The sequence below is a fragment of the Anomalospiza imberbis genome, chromosome 11 (genome assembly GCF_031753505.1).
Source record: "Anomalospiza imberbis isolate Cuckoo-Finch-1a 21T00152 chromosome 11, ASM3175350v1, whole genome shotgun sequence".
Taxonomy (NCBI): domain Eukaryota; kingdom Metazoa; phylum Chordata; class Aves; order Passeriformes; family Viduidae; genus Anomalospiza; species Anomalospiza imberbis.
The window spans coordinates 7,233,392-7,255,794 of record NC_089691.1 but is presented as its reverse complement, the minus strand read 5'-3'; the positions used below and the strand labels follow the sequence as shown (position 1 = coordinate 7,255,794).

The 22,403-nt window shown below is 48.1% G+C and overlaps 1 protein-coding gene across 5 annotated transcripts in view; it reads right to left on the bottom strand.

Annotated features, from left to right (window-relative positions):
* The window catches only part of LOC137480549 (6-phosphofructo-2-kinase/fructose-2,6-bisphosphatase 4), a 48,833-nt gene extending 33,779 nt beyond the window's left edge, over window positions 1-15,054 (bottom strand). The window contains exon 1 of one of the 5 annotated variants that reach the window (XM_068201652.1): window positions 14,878-15,054. In XM_068201652.1, coding sequence (XP_068057753.1) covers window positions 14,878-14,929 — 52 coding nt within the window. In that variant the 5' untranslated portion in view covers window positions 14,930-15,054. Of the gene's footprint in view, window positions 1-957; window positions 973-1,063; window positions 1,180-3,946; window positions 3,990-14,877 lie in introns of those variants that run through there. The other 4 variants (XM_068201653.1, XM_068201655.1, XM_068201654.1 and 1 more) reach the window with 4 other exon arrangements.
* Between the last annotated feature and the right edge of the window lie 7,349 nt (window positions 15,055-22,403).

The following is a 22,403-nucleotide window of genomic DNA, read 5'->3' as shown; positions in this document are numbered from 1 at the left end:
CACCTCGTTAACTGGCCTGAGCAAAGCCCTAAACAAGCTCAATATTTCACATATATACACCTCTCTATATATTTTACAGAAAATAAATGCAACACAGTGAAAATACAGTAATCAAGTGCAATACACACTTTCATTATTAATCACTCCAGTATTATGACACTGGCCTAAACACAAGTGAAGCCCAGCAAGTACTTTCTTTTTTAATACTAACCAGGCTCTGATCACCTGAGGATTATTTTTAGTCTTTCTGTTGTATTACAAGCTAAAATGTACCTTTCTAAACAACAATAAAATCACTTCTCAGAGACATTTGGCAAGACACCTCTCGGAGGGTCAGTACTGTTTTTCCAGAACCATGTTTGCCTTACCTTCTGTTCCATTCTGTTCCATTTCCTCCTCTCCAAGACCAAGGACAGTTTTCCTCTGTAGGTGCCCTACACTATATTTTTATCTAAGATTTTCTTCATGATTTTGTTTTGGGTCAACAGCTGACCTGGGGAGGGGCAGAGGGGCTACAAGAGTTTCATTGCAAGGGTCAGAAAAGTAGGAGCAGACAGAGGGAGGTTTTGAACTCTTAAAAGCTTCTTGGTTTCTTCTGTCAACTGTGTGTTTACTTCCAACAGCTGCCCACAGAGGTGTGAGCAGGAACAGTTCCATCTGTGGCCCAGGTTTATTCCAGAACCTGGGATATCTGTCTCCTGTGCACACGCAGAATGTTGCGACACACAGGACACGGACTGCAGGGTAGAGTCCAGCACCAGGACGTCCGCACCTCGCCCTCCTGTGATCACAGCAAGGCCAACACCAGGATCCTCCAGCTTTCCTAACAATGCCTCCAGTAAAGCCAGGAGAGCCCACAACAGATGGAATACTGACAGAAACAAGAGAGGAATAGGAAGGCATTTGTAAACCACACTTCTCAAGTTTGTTTTACATACATTAAGTAGAAAAACCTACTAAATCCTTCCAGCCTCTAGAAACAAAGTTTGTACTTGCCTTCTGCAAATCCACACTGCACAAGAGCTGGAAGCCCAGTCACACAACTGCCTTGAGCCAAGACCACTGGCCTGATGTTATTCATACAAGAATAGCATTTTTCAGAAGCCCGTGGGGTGAACGGTCACATTTCTAAGTCTCATCCTCAAAGCACCAGGCACAGGCCCAGTTAATGAATTCTTTTCTGCTCAGGCAGATTCAAACCAGTGGCACCTGCACAAAACTTCAGCTAAGGGCTTGTCCAGGTGTCTGTAATAACATCAGAGGTGTTCAGAGACACCTGCTAGCCTTTGCTTTTGTGAGGCACAGAGTTCAGCTTGGTTGATGACAAGTTTATGTGATTATGTTGTATTCAAGGGTTAGTTGATTTGTGGTTTGTTTTTAAACCTCAGTGCAGTAATGAGCTATTTGATCAAGGACACAAAGAAAGCAAATGTAGGTATCTTGTGCTACTCCTGAGGTCTCGTTTCAAAACATGGTTTACAAGGGCACTACATTCACTTACCAGGAAAAGACAGAACAAGTGTTGCCTGTTAGATTCCCAATAAATGACAGAGATCACCTGCTGCACAATCTCACTGGCATCAGCTGCTGTCTTATTGCAAAGGCTGGAGGAGCAGAGCTGATGCCTGCAGGTGAAAAGCTTTGTTTGCTACAGGGAAACCGTGAACAAGCCTTTAGTGCCGGGAAGGCTTTTACACAAAGCATCTGCTCTCAGGGCCGTGGTGGGCAGAGAGCTTACCTGAGAAGCCACCTATGTCCAGAGGCAAAACACCAAAGGGAAGGGCAGTCTTGGAAACTGAGCTGCAGCATGGAAATAACGTGCTTGAGCCAAGTGACTAAGTTACACACATTTTCTGGAAACAACTGACTGACAAGACAGGAAATATAAGTTTAATGCCTACAGGAAAAGGTAATTATTTAGAGACAAGGAGAATTAAAAGAGACTGAACCCAGAGACTGAAAAGCTTGATCCTACAGAAATCCAACTTGTATCTGTGAACGCACTGTATCATACGGCAGCCACATGATTGATCCAAGTTTGACAATATGAGCAAGGCACGTCCATGTACCTCATTTCCCAAGTAAAGGTATCACTTTTTAGTCTGACAGCCCATAAAACATCCATAAACACACAACATCTCTTCCTCCTGTCCTTCCACCATCTCTCTGGCAGCACCCACTCGCTACTTGGAGCTGGGAAAGGAGATTTCCCAGTCTCCCAGGTGCCCACGCCCTCAGCACCCGAGCACACACAGCTCACCACGGCCCACCACAGGGCCTCGTGCAGCGCAGGGGATCCGGGCGGGATCTGCGGCACGACAACGAGACATGGGCACAGCCAGCGGTGACTAAAGGGGTTCTGGAGCGTTCCGGCAGCTCTCCCGCACCGCCCGGGGACATCCCGGGGGCACCGGGACATCCCGCGGACACCGGGGACGTCCTCAGGCTCCCGCGGGTGCTGGCACCGCCCGCGCCGCCAGGCGGCGCCCTGGCCCCTCCGCGGGCACTGCGCGGCCGCCCCCTGGTGGCTGCGGCGGGCAAAGGCACCGCCTCCGACAGAGCGGGGACCGACGGACGGACGGATGGACGGACGGACGGACACACGGCCGCGGGGACCGACGGACGGACGGACGGCCACACGGCCGCGGGGACCGACGGACGGACGGACGGACACACGGCCGCGGGGACCGACGGACGGACGGACGGACAGACATACGGCCGCGGGGACCGACGGAGGGACGGACGGACACACGGCCGCGGGGACCGACGGACGGACGGACGGCCACACGGCCGCGGGGACCGACGGACGGACGGACGGCCACACGGCCGCGGGGACCGACGGACGGACACAGCGCCGCGGGGACCGACGGACGGACGGACGGACGGACACAGCGCTGGCCATCCCTGTGCTGAGAGCTGCTCTAAGCCCGCCGAGCCGCCCGTGCCCAGACAGTTCTCCTGGAAGGCACAGTCGCAGGCAGGTGACACCGGGCTCGCCGTGCCAGGAGATAGCAAAGCTCCGCAGAACTAAAATACAGCAGGACCTGGCTTCTAAGCATACATGGCAGAGTCAGAGTGTACAGAAAGCTACTGGGAAGGAAAGCCCATCTACCAGCCCTGAGTTATTTCTTAACCCAAATGAAAAAACAAAACACTGGGCGCTGTGAGTCCACACTCAGAACTAAATATCCACGTTTCTTTCTAGGCATTAAACACCAACAAATTCTATTTCATCATTAATCTATTACTTCAATTTCTCTAAAGTAATTCTCCTTCCAATAAGTCATGGGATATACTTTGCAGTCCCACATTCTCAGCTATCTACTTTGACAAAACCCACAGTCCCTGACCTCTACACACACAGCTGGCAATAATCAGCTGGGAAAAACCTACATCCAAACCCTCCCTACTGCAAGTGGCAGGTTACTGCTCCAGCTCGAAGTGACAAACAGGAACTGGTTTAAATTATCCCATCTTAAGACCAGCATCTGCATTTTCTACATCTGGCAATAGTGAGAGGGGGACAGATCAGAGTTTAAGTTCTTATCCCCGTTTAAGAAGGCACAAAGACAGGGCTGTGAGGCTCCCCACTCACAAGTACTCGAAAATTTGACATCACCCCTACCACAGCTCCAGTTTTGTTTCAGCACAAATTGGAGACACAAAGGAACACAGACCTTGCAATAATTATTACATATGGCTGTTATTCAAGAAATACAGACACACACCAGCACAGCCTTCAGCCATACATACATATCCAGCTTTGACACTCATCCAAAGCTCCCCAGTTTCACATGGATGGGCTGGCTCTGACCAGCTAACAGGCAGCCTGCTACACTGCATCACAGTGTTTGCATAAAGGAGACAGGGTAATTCCTGTTCAACTTGTAACTGGTTTTCTCTTTCAATGAAAAGAAAAAAAACCCAAAAAATATTTCAAATGTACCTTCAGCAGGCTGGTGGCAGTCCTTCATTGGCCAAAATCTACGCAGCTGGAAGCATCACCTCAGGACAGCAGCTATCTAATTTATACCAGGCTCTTACCACACTGCAAGCCAATGAGAGGAGTCAGTGACCACACGCACAACTATGCTTCACCCTTTCTGTTCACAAGTAACAACAGTCCAGCATTTCAAAACTGCGTTTCAGGTGCAATGGGAGAGACTGCTCCCCACTCAGCTGATGTGAGGCACACTGCTGATGGGTTTTTTTGACCAAGTATTTGTTGGCGTGTTCTTACATGACGAAAAGACTTGTAAATGCACCCAGTTTCTGCTATAATGACCAAACCTACTGCAGAGCAGCTGGGACACTTGGCCTGTTCTGTCACATCCCTTGTTACACTAAGACCTCAGCGGGGAACAGACTGCTCTCTCCTCCAGGTAATTCCCATATTCCTGAAGTGCAGATCAAGCCTGGCAGGTTTTTCCTCCCTGTGCAATAGAGAAGTCCCTAACAAGCTGCCTAGAACACAATGCCCTTCTGCTGAGGATGTTGTGACCTCTGTAAGGCAGGCACTAACCCAGCCTCGCTATTCAACTGCCAAGGACACCCAGAGATGAAGGCAGCTGCACCACAAAAAGCACCTCTCTTCCTCCCTGGGCCGCTCCTGAGCTCCTGGATGATGACACAGAGTGTGCCTCGGGACCAGTCATCCTCCACAAGAGATCCCCCAGGAGCTAAAAGCTTCTCAGAGAGCTTCCCACAGAGAACAGAGTAAGTTCTTTCCCATTCAGAGCTTAGCAAGCACAATGAGCAATCAAGGCAGAGAGGCACAATGCTGGGTTAGCAGAGTGACACACACTGACTCACACCTTCTCAGTTCAGGCTCTCAGGACATTTTGTAACATCAGCTTCTTAAATGAAGACTTCCCATCTCATCAAGGCCACCTATGGTTCCCTCCTCAACCCGAAGTGCCACCCTCCTTTTTGTTTTCCCACAGTCTAATGTCCCAGGAGTCAACCCAGCAAAAAATAACAAATAGCCCACTAAGTCCCCAAAAATTTCAAGCATCCCACATGACAGGTTCAGCAGGTTCCCCAGACCATCTCCACAGGTCCTTCCATTTAGGACCTGATTCCAAACAAACTGAAATCACAAGGGCCAGGCCTTGTGATACACAGCCCTAGCACTTCCTTCAATTCTTCTGAGCAACAAGTAAGTTTTATTAGTGGCAACATCCACTCCATATCTTATTTCCTATCAGTGCCTAAAGGGAAAATGTTCCAGTTGTCTTGGAGTAGACTGCTACCCCAAAGACAAGCAAAAAGCCATTAAGAATTCAGAAGTAAAGCAAGAATCTGCCCTCAGCAAGACACACCTTCAGAAATTATTTTGTAAGAGTTCATTTTACTACCAGACTTCATGGCTACAGATCAATCTATCAAAGAGATTGATAACAAATACCCAGATGTAATCACGCTTTAGCTGAGAATAAGCTACTACTAAGGACAAGAAAATTCTTCAGTGCTAACTGGGGAATAGATTTTAAACACCCAAGATCCCACACAGACAAAGCCATATAAATACAGATACTGAAGAGATTCCTTGAGCTGAAACAAAATATTCCTCAGCATAGATAAGGAAAATTCATCCAAACAGAAAATGTTCATGTCAGGTAAATCAGCAAGAAAACAAGCTCCTATCTATTCCAACAACCACCAACACATCTGATACAAGGGAAGATCTGACAGGGTTTGGGCCCTCAGAAGCCTCACACCACACTTGAGAGACAGATAATTCCCACAGCAATTTGCTTTTATGGTATTTTCCTCATTGTCTACTGAAACATCATCAGAGTTATTCATGGTGCATGCAAAGCAATGAGGCAGCCCTGACAGCAGAGCTCATGTGTGGCTGGATTCCAGCACAGGTGTGCTTTCCAAACCATGAGGACCCCACCATCAGGAAACAAGCACCAGCCACACAAAGGTTTTATTGTCAGAATTGTACCAATAAACTCTTGGATCGCTTTCTACAGCACTCACTCCTTGCACTGCAGGCACATAAACTTTATTAGGGGAGATATCTGAGATTACTTGGGGAGACAGAGCTGATCAGCAGAACATCATCTCGCCAACACGTGGATTGCACGAGAACCCCAGAGCAAACACTGAGACTCTCACACAGCAATATCAACTAAAAAAGAATACACACCTTCCAACACTGTCACTCTGTTCTTTGTTATCTTCACGTGAACCATTCCTCAAGGCATGGTCACTCAGAGTATTTTCCTTATTCCTAAGTATGTAAATATGTTAGTCTAGATGTTTATCACATTTCAGAATAATTGATCTCTTTTAAATGTAGGAGAAATTTAATGTCTGGAGATAAACCCTTTTGAAGAGATGCTGTTGTTTTCACACAAGGAAGTTTCCTGTGTTAAGCCTGCTATTAGGGGCAGATTTAAGGCTAGCCTGCATTAATTCTGTTTGTTAAATCTGAAGGACTTAATCACTAAATCTTTACACCTTCAGTCCAAGCAGTCCTCTCCCATCCTTCCCTCTGAGCAAACACTGAAATTATTTCCCTAAAAAAACAGGCAAGATCCTCAAATGGTGCTTCCAGCTATTGCTTAAAACTATTCCCATCATCACAAAGTTGAGCAACATTTTAAATCTTCCTGTTATGATGCAACATAAAGGAAAGATGGCATCCATTATTCATGTTTTCTGAGTGCAACCCAGTGTTAAAAAGCCCTTTGTAGATAAACCCTCTCTGTATACCAGGGACTCCAAACTTGTTACGTGAGGGGGCCTGTGCTTGTAAGAAGTGCAGAAAGAGGACACCAAAACAGCCAGCATTTGCACAATTTGCCTATTTACAGTCACATGTCCAGAGGTTAAGTGGAAATCCCGGGTTCCCAAGACAGCAAGTGCACTGAGGAGCGTGATTCCTGCACACTGTTCTGGTAGAACCTGATGTTGTTACTACAGCAACAGCACGGACAGCCTGGCAGAGCCTGGCACAGCCTGGCACAGCCCCTGCACGGTGGCTGCACCCCCGGGCAGTCCCCAGCGCCCCGCCAGGGTGACACAGCAGCAGGGCCACTGCAGTCACCTCACTGAACCACCGAAAACAAAGGCTGGGTTCATCTGTAGTGCTGGAAAGAGAAGGGAACACAAAAACACACCTGCATCCACGGCGATGTCTGCCTCTGTGCCTCTTGAATCTGCAGGAAAGCAATCTGTGCTAAGCAGTGTGAAAGTGCCTCCATCACCTCAGAGCTCTCTATTCCTTTTCAATCAGCAAGCTTATCAGAAAAGCTCCCCAGCTCTGAGCTGGAGTGTGCAGGTATGAGTAGTAATGTAATTAAAGGGAGCACAGGGAAGGGACTGACAGTTTTACTTACAACAGACAGCCCTTATCCAGGCTGACAGGCTTATGAATTATGCTCAGCTACTTTTATATTAGATATTTTAACACTTCTGGTGTACACACATCCTCTCTTCTGTCACTCAGCTAGGATCCTATGAATCCCACTTGCTCATAACAGTAGGTTTAGGCTGCTAAATAAATAAAAAAAAAAAGATAAAACAAGGGCAGCTGCCATCTCAGAGTAGAACTAAAACACTTTACGCCACCTTTAAAACCAAATGCTGTCAACTGACTTCAGAAGTACAATTCCACAAGAGCTGTCACTTCAAAGGAAAACATCTGTAAAAACTTACTACATGAGTTAGGGGAGTTGTCTGATGAGATGAAAAAGGAGAATATACTGACAACAAAGAGCATACAAAATTTGCATGCGATTTAAATGCATGAAGTACACCAAATTAATTTTTAAAAAATCTGTAAGGCTTAGGGACAGAGCTACCTATCAGATAGCAGCACGTTAAAAGACAAGAGATAAGAGAGCTTGGGAAGCACCACCCGGGGTTTGGGGTGTGAAACACTGGATGACTGATGGGGAGCTCAAAGGGGAAAAGGCAAGAAGGAAAACAGCCACTGAGCTGGGTGACAAACCCTTGGAGGTGTAGAGTGAATCTGTGAGTCACCAGCACTTAATAGAAGCTGAAGCCATGTGAACACCTGGAAAAGGGCACAGTGAGACAAGAGCAAGACAAGGTCAAACCCTGGGAGGAGGAGGAGGAAACGCTGGACCAGGAGCAGGGGAGAACATCACCAGAGAAAGAAGAACAGCTCACTGGAAGCAGCAGTGACTGTGCAGAGAGGTCCTGCAGAACAGGAACAAGACAGAAGCCTGCAAACATTTCAGTGACATAAATAACAGGTAATTAGAGAGAAGCTCCCAAAGCAGAGGCGGAGGGAGAGGGGGTACAACCTCACTTTGTGAGAGGGACTACACTTCACTGAGAGCCAGAACAAGTTTTAAAAAGGGGGGCAGGAGTTAAAGGCCCGGCAGAGGATAGTCCAGCCTACCTTAGAGATCAGGCAGGTCACTGAGGGAAAAGCCCATGGCAATGGAAGCAAGAGCAAAGAGAAATGGGCCCAAAGTCCTCTCAGTTACACTTGGGTTCCTGCATGGCCCACAGCAACAGTAAAGCAGGGTTTGTGAAAGTAAGGAATAAATCCATCTGGAAAGCCAGCGTGGAAAACTGACACTGACACAAGGAGGAAAACAGCTCACAGCATATGCAACGCCAGCTGCTGCTGGAAATATTCTTAAGCTCTGTGAAAAAGGACAGTATTCATCCAAATAAAAATACAAGCAAACCAGAGCAAAGCTTCTCAGAAGCTACCAGTGACAGAATTTATAATGAAAGCAAAAAATTCATCTTAATTTGGCAAACTGCAATCAAATCAGGTCATCTAAACAGCACCAAAGGGGAAAAAAATACAGGCCAGACACACAGATCTAAATTGCAGTGAATCTCAGTATTCAGAGCCTCCAGGGCAGAGTTCTCATTTTCTGTGCATTTTGCAAGTAGACCTAGATGGCCTATCAGCTTCCTGAGACTAACAGGATCAATGTGCAAATGAGGAAGCTTAATAAGAGTAATAAAATTATGACAGCCAAAATAATCAGATTTACAGAATGCAGACAGGCTAAACAGAACAAATGCTACACATTAGACTCTTGCAAGGGGAGGCACTCACCAAGTGAGGCTCCAGCATAATGTTAGTAAAGAAAGCTTCTCTTTAAAACAAACCAAAAAAAAAAAAAAAAAAAAGCAGCCCACCTGAGTTATCTTTGTATTTTGAAAAAATAACTTTGGTTCAGCACAAGTGTGTCTCCAGAGAAAATATAAAAAATTGTTCAGGTGCACAGAAGGCCATACTCCACCACAAACAGCATAAGGGACAGCCTTTGGCACCAGAATGTGTAAAAACACATTCCAAAATCTAAATATCAGTTGAAAGCCAAGAAGGATACAAAAATAGAAAACAAAGCAAGGGAATCAGAAGCAAATGAGCCCAGCAGCCCTCACACTCACCACCTCCAGAGAAACACCAGCTGTCCAGGACTGCTGGCTCCAGCACCCCACCCTGGGTCGGTCTGTGCCTTAGGGTCCCCCTGCACCACCAGGGACATCTGAACCTTTCACACAGGACAGAGGTCTCAGAAACATCACTCTTCCACATTTTAATGACAACTGGCTAGCAGGAGTGAAGAGGTGCCCTACCAATGCTCCCAGGACACACAGTGCTTTGAGCTGGTCCCATCAGACCCGGGACTGACACCAGACGAGCCCAAATCCCTGGAACTGGCTCAGCCTGGGGAAGAAAAATCAGTTAAAACCCAAAGACACAAATCTGTGGGAGATATTTCTTCCAGAACTGCTAGGATTTTTAAGCTCCTCTACTCTAATCCCCAAATGGAGCATTTCTCAGGGAAAAATAAAGAGGAATCGGTGAGATTGATCTCCCACCAAAAAGGAGTAATGACTTCAGCAGTAACAGGGCTGCTCCCCCATCAGTCCACCTCTCACATGCTATCTGACATTTTCTAATTACAAGAGGTCATGAACCCCTGAAATCTCCCCATTGTGTTGGGGAACCCAGTTTCACATGGGTAGCAGAAAAAAAATAGAAAGCTTTTATTTCCCCCCCTCCTTAATGCAGATGGTAAATGCTGCACAGCTCAAGGATATCAACAGGGTTCCCATGAACAACACATGTCTCTTGTTATTAACCATGGTTATTATGATGTTGTTATTAATCAACATCAATTAGATTTCCAGGGATGTATGACCATAAATGGAAACTTAAAAGGAAGGAAAAGCCAGCTTAAATCCAGAGTGTCAGTGGTCATTGGTCAGAAGCAGTTTCAGACCACTCATGGTGGTTGTGCTCCCTAAGTCCAAAGAGGGGGTGTAAACATAAAGAAGCTTTTAGGCATAACAAATCGCCACGAATATTCTGTCTTTGCATGTTTGGATTTAAACTATCCACTGGCAAACCGTACCTAACCCAGACATGAGGATTTCTTGCTGCTTAGGGAAACCTCCCCATTTAGGCACCTAAAGCATGCAGGATCAAACGGAGCCTCTGCAGCACCAGCTCAGAGCCAGACAACTCACCAAGTCTGCTGCTGTGCGCTCTGGAGAAATCCCTCACGTGGGAACCCGCTGCCAGAGAAGCAGCACCACGAGCGGCTTTTCCCAGCCGGGCAGGAATAGCACGTCCCAGCCATTTTTAGGCACGTCCCAGCCATTTTTAGGCACGTCCCAGCCATTTTTAGGTGTCACTCTGGTGACAGGCACGGAGCCCGCAGCAGATCCGGGGCTGTTGTGAGGCTCTCCTTCTGCTCAGAGGAGAACAGTGCCAGGAGCCTGGATCACACAGCTCCCCTGGCAGTGCCCAGGCTCAACATGTGTGAAGCCAGCTCCACACAAAGACAGGGCACCATGCAGAAACAGAAGGAAATGTTTTAAAAATAGCTACTCAGGAAGGAGTTCGGGCCACTATAGCTCACCTTCAGAGTCAAAAAGAGGCAAGAACTCAAAACCCTTCATTCGCCTTTTTTGGTTTTTATTTTTTCTTACATTTTTCTACTTGTCCATAGCCTGTAAACAGTATAGTAACAAACTGAATCACCTGGAAACTAATGCCATGCAGGCATTTCAGATACCCGAGTGCAGAAATTACAGCTTTAAACTCCATGTTTCAGTGTAGCAGGCACATCATTTCTACAAGGGCACCCATGACAAATCCATCCCATTTTATTAATAAAACATTTGCAAAACATCCTTTTTATCCATCACATGGATACAAGTCAGTTGCAATTAAGAGACTCATCATCTGTGTTCATGGCAGCTCAGGGCTTCAGGATTAATTCCAGAGCATTACTTCAGACCCTAAATGTTGCAGACACCAACACCCAGGACAGCCCCTCATGCAGCAGCTTCTCAAATGAGATAAATTTGGCAGAATTGAAACACAACCCTAAAGGCACCTAAAACTGCACTGCTGTAATAACACAGGTAAGTTGACACATTTTACTCAAAAAAACCCAAGTATTTCTTCTCTTTGCACAGACACAAATTCACAGGCTCAGCACATCAGAGTGATTTTGGAGAAGAGAAGGTTCTGGGAGGTATCAGAGCACCTTCCAGTGCCTAAAGGGGCTCCAAGAGAGCTCCAGAGGGCCTTTTGACCAGGGCATGGAGTGGCAGGACAAGGGGGAACAGCTTTAAACTGACAGAGGGCAGGGCTAGATGGGATATTAGCAATAAATTCTTCCCTGTGAGGCTGGAGAGGCCCTGGCACAGGTTGCCCAGAGAAGATGTGGCTGCCCCATCCCTGGAAATGTCCAAGACCAGGTGGGATGGGACCTCAGCAGCCTGGGATAGTGGAAGGTGTCCGTGCCCATGGCAGGGGGTGGGATGGGATGAACTTTAAGGCCTCTTCCAACCCAAACCATCCTGTGATTTTACTTCCCCAGGTCAGCACCTCAGCAGGTAACAGGTACAGTACGTCTGGAGATTAGGATTCATAATCAGTGAGTGATTACAAAACTTAGGGCCAGGTCTTGGCAGGCACGCAGGAACAAGCCTGGTGTAGAAGGCACCCCAGCCCCACGTTGGAACCTTGTCAGAGCAGCCCAGGCCAGAGCTGCCCCTGACCCTGCCCCTCTGCACGACCAAACCATGCCCAAAACCAATCCACCACTGCTGGAAATAACAACCTGTGTGAAGTAATATGGGACTCTCTCCCGCTGCCCCACTTTAAATGCCTGGTAAAAATCTAGTGAAATCAGGAACCAACCTAAATTACTTAATTTTAGACACTGGAGAGCCCAACTAGACAGTCTAGGGAGTTTGGAGTTGATTATTCTCTTTTACTGCCTTTCACAATTTAATTACTTAACCTCTCTTATGGTCTCAGACACCGCAAGCCAAGCACTTTGCCTGTGAGAAAAGGTTAACAGACTAATTATTTCTCTTATAATGGGCAAAAATGGCTTCTGGGGAAAACCGGTGCAGACCCAAGGAACCCTGCACTTCTCAGCCTCACAGCTGGTGCCTCCTCACTTGTATTTTGACAATTTTTACCCTTTCTACTACACTGACCTTGTGACTCTTCCCAAGAAACTCCACCCAGGGTGTGGGGCCACAAGCTTACAGCATATTCAACAACTTAAAGCAAACGAAAAAAAGAGAAACAGAACAGAACATATAGAGTGGGAAGGTGGGAATACTCCACCAGATAATTTCTTTCAGAAGGTCAAAGCATTCCCCAAATATGTGATCTTTTCCAACCCTTCAAGTCTAAGATTTATATTTATCTCAAGGGAAAATCTGTGGGCATCATACGCAGAGGTTAAGCCCTGAGGAAACCATACAAGTCCAGTGAGCCATTCAGAACACATCCATAGTGCTTCACCAGCAATTAAATACTGTCCACAAGTTGGATTTACCAAATCTCTTACTCATAAAAGCAGAAGGAACATTGACGCAATCAAATTGAGAAAAATGTTGTTGCAACCAGTTGATTTTTTTTTTAATTGGATGGATGATACATTAAAAAAATGAAGTGTTACAATCTCTCAATTCAACAACATCCTGCTGTTGGTAAGGGTTATATTTATAAATCAGTAAATTTTCATAACAAAATGTCCTATTGCATAGCAGATCCTTCCTTTGAATGACCTCAAGAAAGTTCTGAAACCAAATCCTGCCCAAAATGCTCTCTGCTTTGGGCCCTCATCCTGCACAGCTATCCCTACATGAATGCTCTCATTAGATGATGCACTGATTTAAAAGGACTGGCATCTTATGTAAATGGATGCTATTGCCTTTAATTGCAGCCATAATTATGGGAGTGCCTCGGAACTGAGTAAGGTCACATTAAGCAAACTTATTGGAAACTTTGCAAACTGCTCTGCAACATGCTGGACAAGCACCAGGAGAACCACAACGGGCATTTATTCAGTCCCATCTTCAGCTCTACACAAAGCACTACAAAATCAATAATGTAGTTATGGGATTGCTCCAAGTTATAGCTGGTTTAGTATGTTTTTGCCTCAAATGAACTAGTTTCTCTGGCATTTGCCAAGATAAAAAATTTAATTTAGAATTAACGTCTTTAAAGATTGAAAAATCTTAGAGTTTCCAAGTTTCTTCAGTATTTATGTCTTTATTTTTCCTCCTCACATGTCAGAGCACCACACGAGCACCAAGGGACCTGCTACAGAGCCAAGAAGGAGCCAGGAGTTGACAAGAGCAGTGAGGGCAGTATGCAATTCCCCTGCTCATGGAAGACACCAGCACAAGCATCGTGGGAATGACCAAAGGGGCAGCGAAGGGGTTTTCGTTCAGCCACAAAGCAATGGCCAACAGCACCTTTCAACAGCTGCATGGGGGTCCCCCTGCTAGCCCGAGAGGTTCTGAAACCCCAACCCCACTGAAAGCCCTCTCCATGCCCTGGGGTGGTGTCAGGCACGGAGGAAGCAGGCAGCTGCCCACTGTAAGGCTGGCAGAAGCAAAGGGATGGCTGTAAACAAGAGCAAGCCTGTGACTCACTGGGCAGGAGCCACAGGCGCTCTGCACCCGGTGACACCCAGTTTTGTGTGGCACCGGGCAGCTCGGGGTGCTGGTCCCGTTACCAAACCCGAGTACAACACCCTCACTGCCACATCCACCTCTGCCTCCCCATCCTGCCCCACGGCAGCAGCACTGCCCGGTTAATCTCCCAGCCTACATAATACGATTTTCCTAGGAAGTGGGGAAATTATATCCAAACATAACCATGACTAAGGCTACGGGCAAAAGTTTTGGTGCACTTGCATCATAGCTGTCACCCTGTATTACACAAAGTGCCTGACAAACACGCCAGACCTCGGTCCCCAGGAGAGCCAGCCCTTTCCAGGGAAGGCCCCAACGAGCCAGCGGCCAAATCTCACGAAGGAAGATAAAAAAGGTGCAGATTATGTGCTTTTTATGGAGTTGCCCTTAGGAATAAGGGAAGAAAAGCTAAGCAGGTAGACCAGTATTTGCCAAAGCACTGTTTTTACACCCTTCCTCGGCAAATGGAGAGCACCAAGGCTTGGAGGAGTGAGATGTAAACCCGCCTTCCTACAGACAGTTGGAAAAAAAAAAAGTCCATCAGAGCACAGCAATCTCCAAAAATAACTCGACAAGCAAACAGCTGCTGCTACACTACGATTCCCTCTTTCCACGCCACATCTCCCAACCCTTCCTTCACCCAGGGCAGGTCCAGCAGAAGCCGCAATGCCCATTTCCCACCGGCCGGGCTTTCCGAGATGCCGGGCACCCTCACTCCTCGGTGGAGCCGGGAGGGAAAATCCCGACCAGGGCTGCAGGAAAACGCCACCTTCCCCGTTCAGCCCAGCCCTGACCGCGCGCGGGTCTCTCGGGGCCGCCCCGCGGGTGGGAAGCCGGGGGCGGGAGGGGAGAAGCGGCGGCGCGGCCCCGCTCCCGCGGGGGCCCCGGGGGTCCCGGGGGTCCTACCTCGGCAGCGCCGGCCCTGCGGGCAGCGGCCGCGGCGGCGGCAGCCCCACATGGGCGGCGGGCTGGGCTCCGCTCCGGCGGAGGCTGGCACGGAGCGCAGGGCCGCGGGGAGCCCCGCGGAGCTGCCCGCGGGTGTGCGCGCCCCGCGCGGGGCGGGGCGGGGCGGAGGGACCGGCCCCGGGCAGCCCCCGCCCCGCCGGGAGCCCCCGCTCCGCCCCGCAGCCCGCGGGGTGCGGAGGGGTTTGGGGGAGCAGCTCCCGCACCGCTGTGCGGGCACGGCCGCGAAACCTCCGCACCGCACCCCCTGCACCGCACCGCACCCCCTGCACCGCACCCCCTGCACCCCCCGCACCCCCTGCACCCCCCGCACCCCCTGCACTGCACCGCACCGCACCCCCTGCACCGCACCCCCTTCACTGCACCGCACCCCCTTCACTGCACCGCACCCCCTGCACCGCACCCCCTTCACTGCACCGCACCCCCTGCACCGCACCCCCTGCACCGCACCGCACCCCCCGCACCCCCCGCACCCCCTTCACTGCACCGCACCGCACCCCCTGCACCCCCCGCACCCCCTTCACTGCACCGCACCGTACCCCCTGCACCGCACCCCCTTCACTGCACCGCACCCCCTGCACCCCCCGCACCCCCTTCACTGCACCGCACCGCACCCCCTGCACCGCACCCCCTTCACTGCACCGCACCCCCTGCACCCCCCGCACCCCCTTCACTGCACCGCACCGTACCCCCCGCACCGCACCCCCTTCACTGCACCGCACCCCCTGCACCCCCCGCACCCCTTTCACTGCACCGCACCGCACCCCCTGCACCCCCCGCACCCCCTGCACCGCACCGCACCCCCTGCACCCCCCGCACCGCCCGCACCGCACCGCTGCGCGCCCCATCGCCCGCTCCCTGCCGCGACCGCGGCCGTCCCTCCGCTGTCTGCTGCCCAGGGCTTCGTGTTTTGTTAAAACGAGCCGAAATTTAAAATAAACAAATTGATAAGTCGAAATCAAGTGGACGTGGGGGAGGTGGGGCGGCTGTAGCCATTTTGGAGAGCTGGGTGCGGATGCAGCCGGGGGCAGGAGGTGAGGGCCGGCAGCGGCCGGGGGAACCGGGCTCTGCTCAGCAGCAAGCCCTCGGCCAGGCTCGGCAGCACCCGCGCAGCTTCTCCGCGGAGCCAGAGGTGACCCGGCGCTGACCCAGCCGAGCTCACCCCGCCGACAGCGTCAGGCAGGGCAAGGAGAGGAGCCGGGGCCGGGATCCACCTCCCAGGGAGCCGGAGCGGTCCCGGTGAGGCCAGCCTGGGCACACACAGGCTCTACGTGCGCTCAGGGCACAGCCGCCCACCCCTCCGGGCTGCAGATTGCGCTGCCCTGGCCATACAGCATCCCTGGGGACACACACAGCATTCCCCGTAACACAAGCTTGAGCTTAATGACAAAAATCCTCCAGGTGTTTATACCATCCTCGGGGTGATACTAAAGTGCGTTTGCTATTTTGTTCAGGTTGGGACACGTTATTTTTGTGGTTGCCTTTCCTCACGGCTTTGTAATTTTGTTAGGCTGTCCCCCCGAGGCAGGCATGAACGAAATGGGTGTGTGTAGAAGCTTCAGAGCTGTTACCACACTGAGTGTCCTGCACTGGGGTGAGGAGCTGGAGAGGCAGCACGGTGCTCAGGAGAGTTATCTGACTGCCTGTGCCTTTGGCCTGCAGAGATAGGCGAACACAAGTGTGGGGAGGGGGAAACACCACTGCAGATGAGAGGGGGGCCAAACAGAAAATGAAGGAAGATTAAGGAAGCATCAGTCTAAATCCACTTACTAGTGAAAAATCAGTAATAATTCCCCTTTTAAGATGAAAACGGTCAACATAAGCAATGGAGTTAAAGTTTTTTTTTTTTTTTTTTTTTTTGCGTAAAATTGACATGCAAATTTCCTTTACCTTGTTAGGATGTCTTTTCATTTACCTACATACCTCCATCCTGCATCCCAAGTTGCCTCCAAGTGATATAGTTGTCTCCAAGTTCACTTAGAGTAAACTCTAAGTTTTCTGTCTGGGCAGCTGGTTTCAGACCCCCATTGGCAGCATCAGCATTATAACGATGTCGGCTCTGCTTGGGCATCACCTGATGCTTTAAAACTTCAGTTAATAAAGTACAGCTTCGGAATCGCTTATAGAAATTGAGCCACATGAAAGAAAGGGTGGTTTGTTGGTGTGGGTTTTTTAGACAAGGAGTATTGCATGCTTATCTGCAGGTGATGATGTCTCCTGCAATGAGGAAACTCGGCAGGATGCCTGGCATCCCTTCCTTCACGTGTGTGTGTGCTGACTCAGAGCAAGGACTGGGTTACTTTGGTCTGAGACCAGACCCCTACTGCTTCTCCAGTGCTAGGCTGTCACAGCTGAGGGCAAACACAACAGAAAAGTGTATCACTGTTGGTGCAATGCTGGGGAAAATTCCTTTTCTTTCGGGGAACTGCCAAAGATCCAGCTCCTTGTGCAGCCCCTAGAGCTGAACGGCTTGTGGAGGTGCCCTAGTGCAGGTGTTGGGCTCTGTGGAGGTGGAAGTCACCTGTGTCACCTTCTGGACAGTACTTAATCCTTATTAACTCTCTGTGATTTCATCTGGAGTATTAATGACTAATTTGCTTTATCTTCTAAGGACCTCAAGTGACTTTACATAACTGTGGCCTTTTCTACATTAGCAACCTTTGTTGTCCACTGCAAAGAGCATGAAGGAGGGGGATGATGTGTGGGTACTCAGAGCCACCATGTCCCTGTGCTGTTCTGGAGCAGAGCATTTGTCACTGACACAGATGGCATAGCTCAAAACTGGGTTGAGTTAACTCTGCTTTTGGTCACTGACTGTTTCCAGCTTGAAGCAAAGGCCACTGGAGTTGTTTGAGAATTTCTCTGAAAGAAATATCACAATTCTGAGCCCTGGGATAGGAGAGAGGCCCTTTGTTTCATCTGCTCTCCCCATGAAACATCTTTTAGTCACAGTTTCTCGGCTTAGTGAAACCTTATCCCTATGTTTTATTAAAAAAAAAAAAAAAAAAAAAAGTAGTTTTTTTGCAGCTGGCGTGAAGCAGCAGGTAGTGAGGCACAGCCAGAAATGGAGCTCAGGGGGCTGGGCACTGCAGCAGCTCACCCTCCTGTCCTTGGCCATAAAAACAAAGAAAATCCAACAAAGCCACCCATCGGCAAGGATTCCTTACTGCTTGATGTTGGTGAAAAGGTTCAGAGTGACCCCCCTGTCCCACTGGGCAGCGAGATGTGGCTCAGTGTCAGCCAGAAACCTCCACTCCTTCTGGCAGAACAAAAGGTCCCGAGCAGCAGCGGTGCAGGCAGCCTGTAACCCTGCCCTGCTGCTGGCAGAGCCTCACGGGGCATCAAACAGCCCTTGCTGCCTGTGCTTTTTCCCTTCTGCTTAACCATGTTTATCCTCCTCCACAGCATTTTTTCCAAGGTGGGAAGGCACACCTTGGCCTTTGTGTGCAGCAGCTGCCTCCCACAAAAGCTGTACTGCAGGCTCCTAACTGTGCAGAGGACTTCAGTGCTCCTAAAAACAAAGCACATTAAATCACTGATAAACCAGTGCAAGTATTAACAGCAAAACCTGCTAGAAGTCTTGGGTTTTGATCAAGATCTGTGTAGCCAACCACTAATGAGGTTGTTGAGATTTTGTCTAAATTGGTGAGGTGAAGCTAATTTGGCAAGTGGAACTAGGAACAGATTCATGAGGGGAAAAAATAAATCTGATAATTCATTTGCATTTAGGAGAACTCAGCAGGAGAGAAGCGTGTTCAAGGTAAATACTCACAGTTTCTGCCTGGGATGTTTGACCCTTGCTTGTTCTTGGATAAACTGAGCAAGCAGGGTCATCCATTTGGAAAATGTTTGACTTAGTCCTGTGCCTTTCTCAAAAATAATTAAATTGGAAAAATTGCTGCACTTACAGGCCTTGGAAAATATTTTTCCCTGCATGTGGCTTTGTGGTTTCAAAGAACTGAAGAGAAGGCCACAAAAATACATTTTTCCTTCAGCTGCTTGGCAAGGGAAATCATCTGATGGGGCTTATCAGAGCAACGCCTGGACTGCCTGGGGACACCAATCCTATTGACCGTGTTTTTCACAGGTCACATTCCTCCTGCTCTAATGTGAGCCAATAAGTTTTACCTGTGGATGACAATAATTTAAAGACGAGTAAATCAATTGGATTTTTGTTCCTCAGCTTCATTGGGAGGTTTAAGCTCTTGGGTGCTTTGTTAAATTCCTTGGAAATTGGCCACATGCAGGATTGCACTGCATTCAGTTCAGCCAGATAACACAATTCTTTCTTAAAGATATACTTGTAATCTTTACCCAAATTGTAAGTGTGCAGGAGAAGAATAAAAGGAAGAAACCAACAGGTGAACCAGCAAGCAAAAGTTAATACAATTATTCATGTAGTCATCTTGTGGTCATGCTGTACCTTTTTTTCCCTTTCTCTGAACTGTTTCTTTTGTTTAGACTATAAGATCTTAAAAAAACAGGTGTGTCCTTGTCCTGAAGCATAGGAGCATGTTAAGGTACCCCAAGACTGGAGACTTAAGATGTTTGGGAAGCCTTATCTTTTTGGGTGGGAATTCTCATCTCCAGTCTGGTCAGACCCCAAGAGCTTGCCTGGCCTTTCTCAGGCTCTTTGGAAGAGGCAAATCTTGTTATGTGCATTGCTGGAGTGCTTGTTGTGCTATTTTTACGCTGCTCAGTTTTTGTATGTGCAGCTGTAGTCAAGTGTTGCTTCTTGATCCCAGACAACTGAGATTTTCCATAACCTTTGACTAAGAAAAAATGTATCTTTAATCACAGCTCCCCTCCCAACAGGCAGCATGTAAGAAGATTATATAAATATTATATTAAGCACATTTTTTGGCAAATTGCTTGCACTGGTGTTGCATTTCTTTCCACCAGTGTCTGGGTGATAGAAGAAATAAATTATGAACTTGGGCCATAATGGAAATGAATACTCTGATGTGTGTCTCTTCTAACTTGGGGATTCCTCATCAATTAACTGCTTTGTTAAAATAACTCTGACATCAATTTACCTACCAAGAACCCAGATCAGGGTATTTTAAAGGTTAATCCCCTTACTCTTGGTTATTGGTAGGTATTTTGTTATAAACCTGCATAGGTAGAAATAATTTTTCCTTGCTTAGAAAACAAAGATAAGGTGCTGCTCTTTTTTTTTTGTTGTTTTTTTTTCCTTTAGCTGGCAGAAAATTAGCATTCATTCTATGCCTTCTAGTCCTTACTGAAGTGGAAAACGTTTCATGACCCTTCGGACCAACATCATGAAGATTAGCTCCAAGTACATTTTGATGGCAATTCTTCTTGGGCTCACCTGATTTCAGACACTGATGGGACACTGATGACAGATTTTCAAGTTATTTCATTCAATCTGAATGCAATTACTGGTTCAACAAATTCTATCAGTGGATGAACAAGTGTTAATCCATGAAATAAAAAGCAACATAGGTGTTTGTCCACGTGAATAAATGCAGCATGGATTTATGACAGAGAATCTGTTTCATTCAACGAATTTTGGTAGAGTGGCAGAGGTGCAGAGAGGAAAGGGTACCTTTGGAGGGCTCTTCTGTTCTAGGCCGGTGACTATGAAGAGTCACTTGAGCCCCAGGAGCTGCTTTATGCAGCCGGGGAGAGCAGACCCACATTCAATGGTCACCACCTCCACTACTTTATAAAAGGAAAATAAGATTCAACAGAGGCCACCCTCTTTCCCAGCTGCCTCGGAGACAAGGAAGCAAACACCTACCTGTGTGCTTACTCTGCCGATGGTTTGCACAGCACACACTCCCCAGGGCACGCCGGGTGCTGGTGTTCAGACATCCACGGGGGTTCTGCATCGGGCACCGTGGAGGAGTGAGGGATTCACAGCCTGCACCACTGCCCTTGCTGGCCTGGATGCTGCCAGTTATCCATGTCCTCTTACTCTCCTTACAGATTTGTTGCTATGGTGAGAGAAGCCAAGCCTTAAATATTGAACTCCCTTCCTGTTATCTCAGCTGGTATCTGCTGTGTGCAGGTTATCACTTGGTGTGTTTTAAAACAAACAAGATAATAAAGAATATATGCTTTGCACTGTGGGCGGGTTCTGCCTCCAAATTTTGGGTTGTTTTTTTCACCCTGCTTCAATTCTAACTTGGTTTGTTTTTGCTGAAACTAACCTTGAACTCTGCCCAACAGCACAGAGGATTACAACTGTTTGTGTCTTAACTGGGGAATAGGACCAGTAACCTGTCAAATCAAATTTTTCCTCTTGAGAAGTTACAGTGAAATGCAGGACAGTTCCCACAAAATGTTTTGCTACATTGTTTGGTGTTTGCTTGAAGTCTGCACCACCAGCAGATTAGAGCAGGGTTGGTAGCACTATATGGCTTTGTGCTTAACATGTTACTGGAGGAAAATGAGTTTAGAAGGTGTTTTATGCAGTGCAAGCCAGCAGCTTCACTGGAAGCACCCGCAGGGCCTCACTGACCCTCCTCGGGCTGTTGATAACGCTCCTGCTGATTTACTAATGCCAGCACAGGACACTGATCAGCCTGTTTTAAAGCCCCAGGGTGGAAAATAACTAGGAGGGAAGTTGCTGCCAAATCAGAGCGGCAGAGATGCTGCAAGTAGGACAAGTGTTCTGCCCCTGACAGTCCCACCAGCAGTGAAAAACACAAACGGGACTTTTCTCAAGCAGAAAACCTGGAAGCCCCTGCACCCCACACTGCAGCCCTGCCTGAGGCTGGCCTGGAGCACTCCAGAAGGAGCTGCTGCTGCGCCCACATTCTTGTGGTGAAAGTCCTGCTCTGCTGCCCAGCCCCAGGAATGGCAGATTTTAAAAGCTCTGGAACAAAGCGGGACACGTTCTCAAGCGCAGAGGCATTTTTATTTGTAGAACATAAAGCAAGGTCTGCTGTTTGTGCTGGATGTTTCAACACTCGCTGGGAGCCCACAAACGGTGCTTCGGGGCTTACTTTTGTTTTTTTCAAGTAACTTCTGAAATTGCAGTCTGATGAATCAGAGGAATGAAGGCTGATATTCCTGCTAGTTCTCGGAAACAAGGGATGTCAGGTCCAGGGCAGTAGCAGAGTCTGTGGCCCCTGAAGACCACTTTAGATCTTTCTAAAATATGGTTTGTTTTTTATAAATATTTTCACATCTTTTCTAGAAATACCTGAGCAAGAGAAAAGGTTTGGAGAGGGTGATTTTCAAACAAAACAGAGATACAAAGGCATTGTAAGAAATAGCCACTTTCTCTTTAGGTAACTGGTAACTTGAAAATTTTGTGTTCAAGTCGGTGCTGCTCCAAGTGACACTGAGGGGGGTGGGGATACAGAGTCTTGCATTTCAAGCTCTGGAAATTATTTCTGTAGGAGCTGATGTTTGACTTTTGAAACAATAATCAGGAGTGAACTTTGACATTGCACGTGGAAAAGAAGTGGCAAGTTTTAGTTAAAAGCATTCACAGG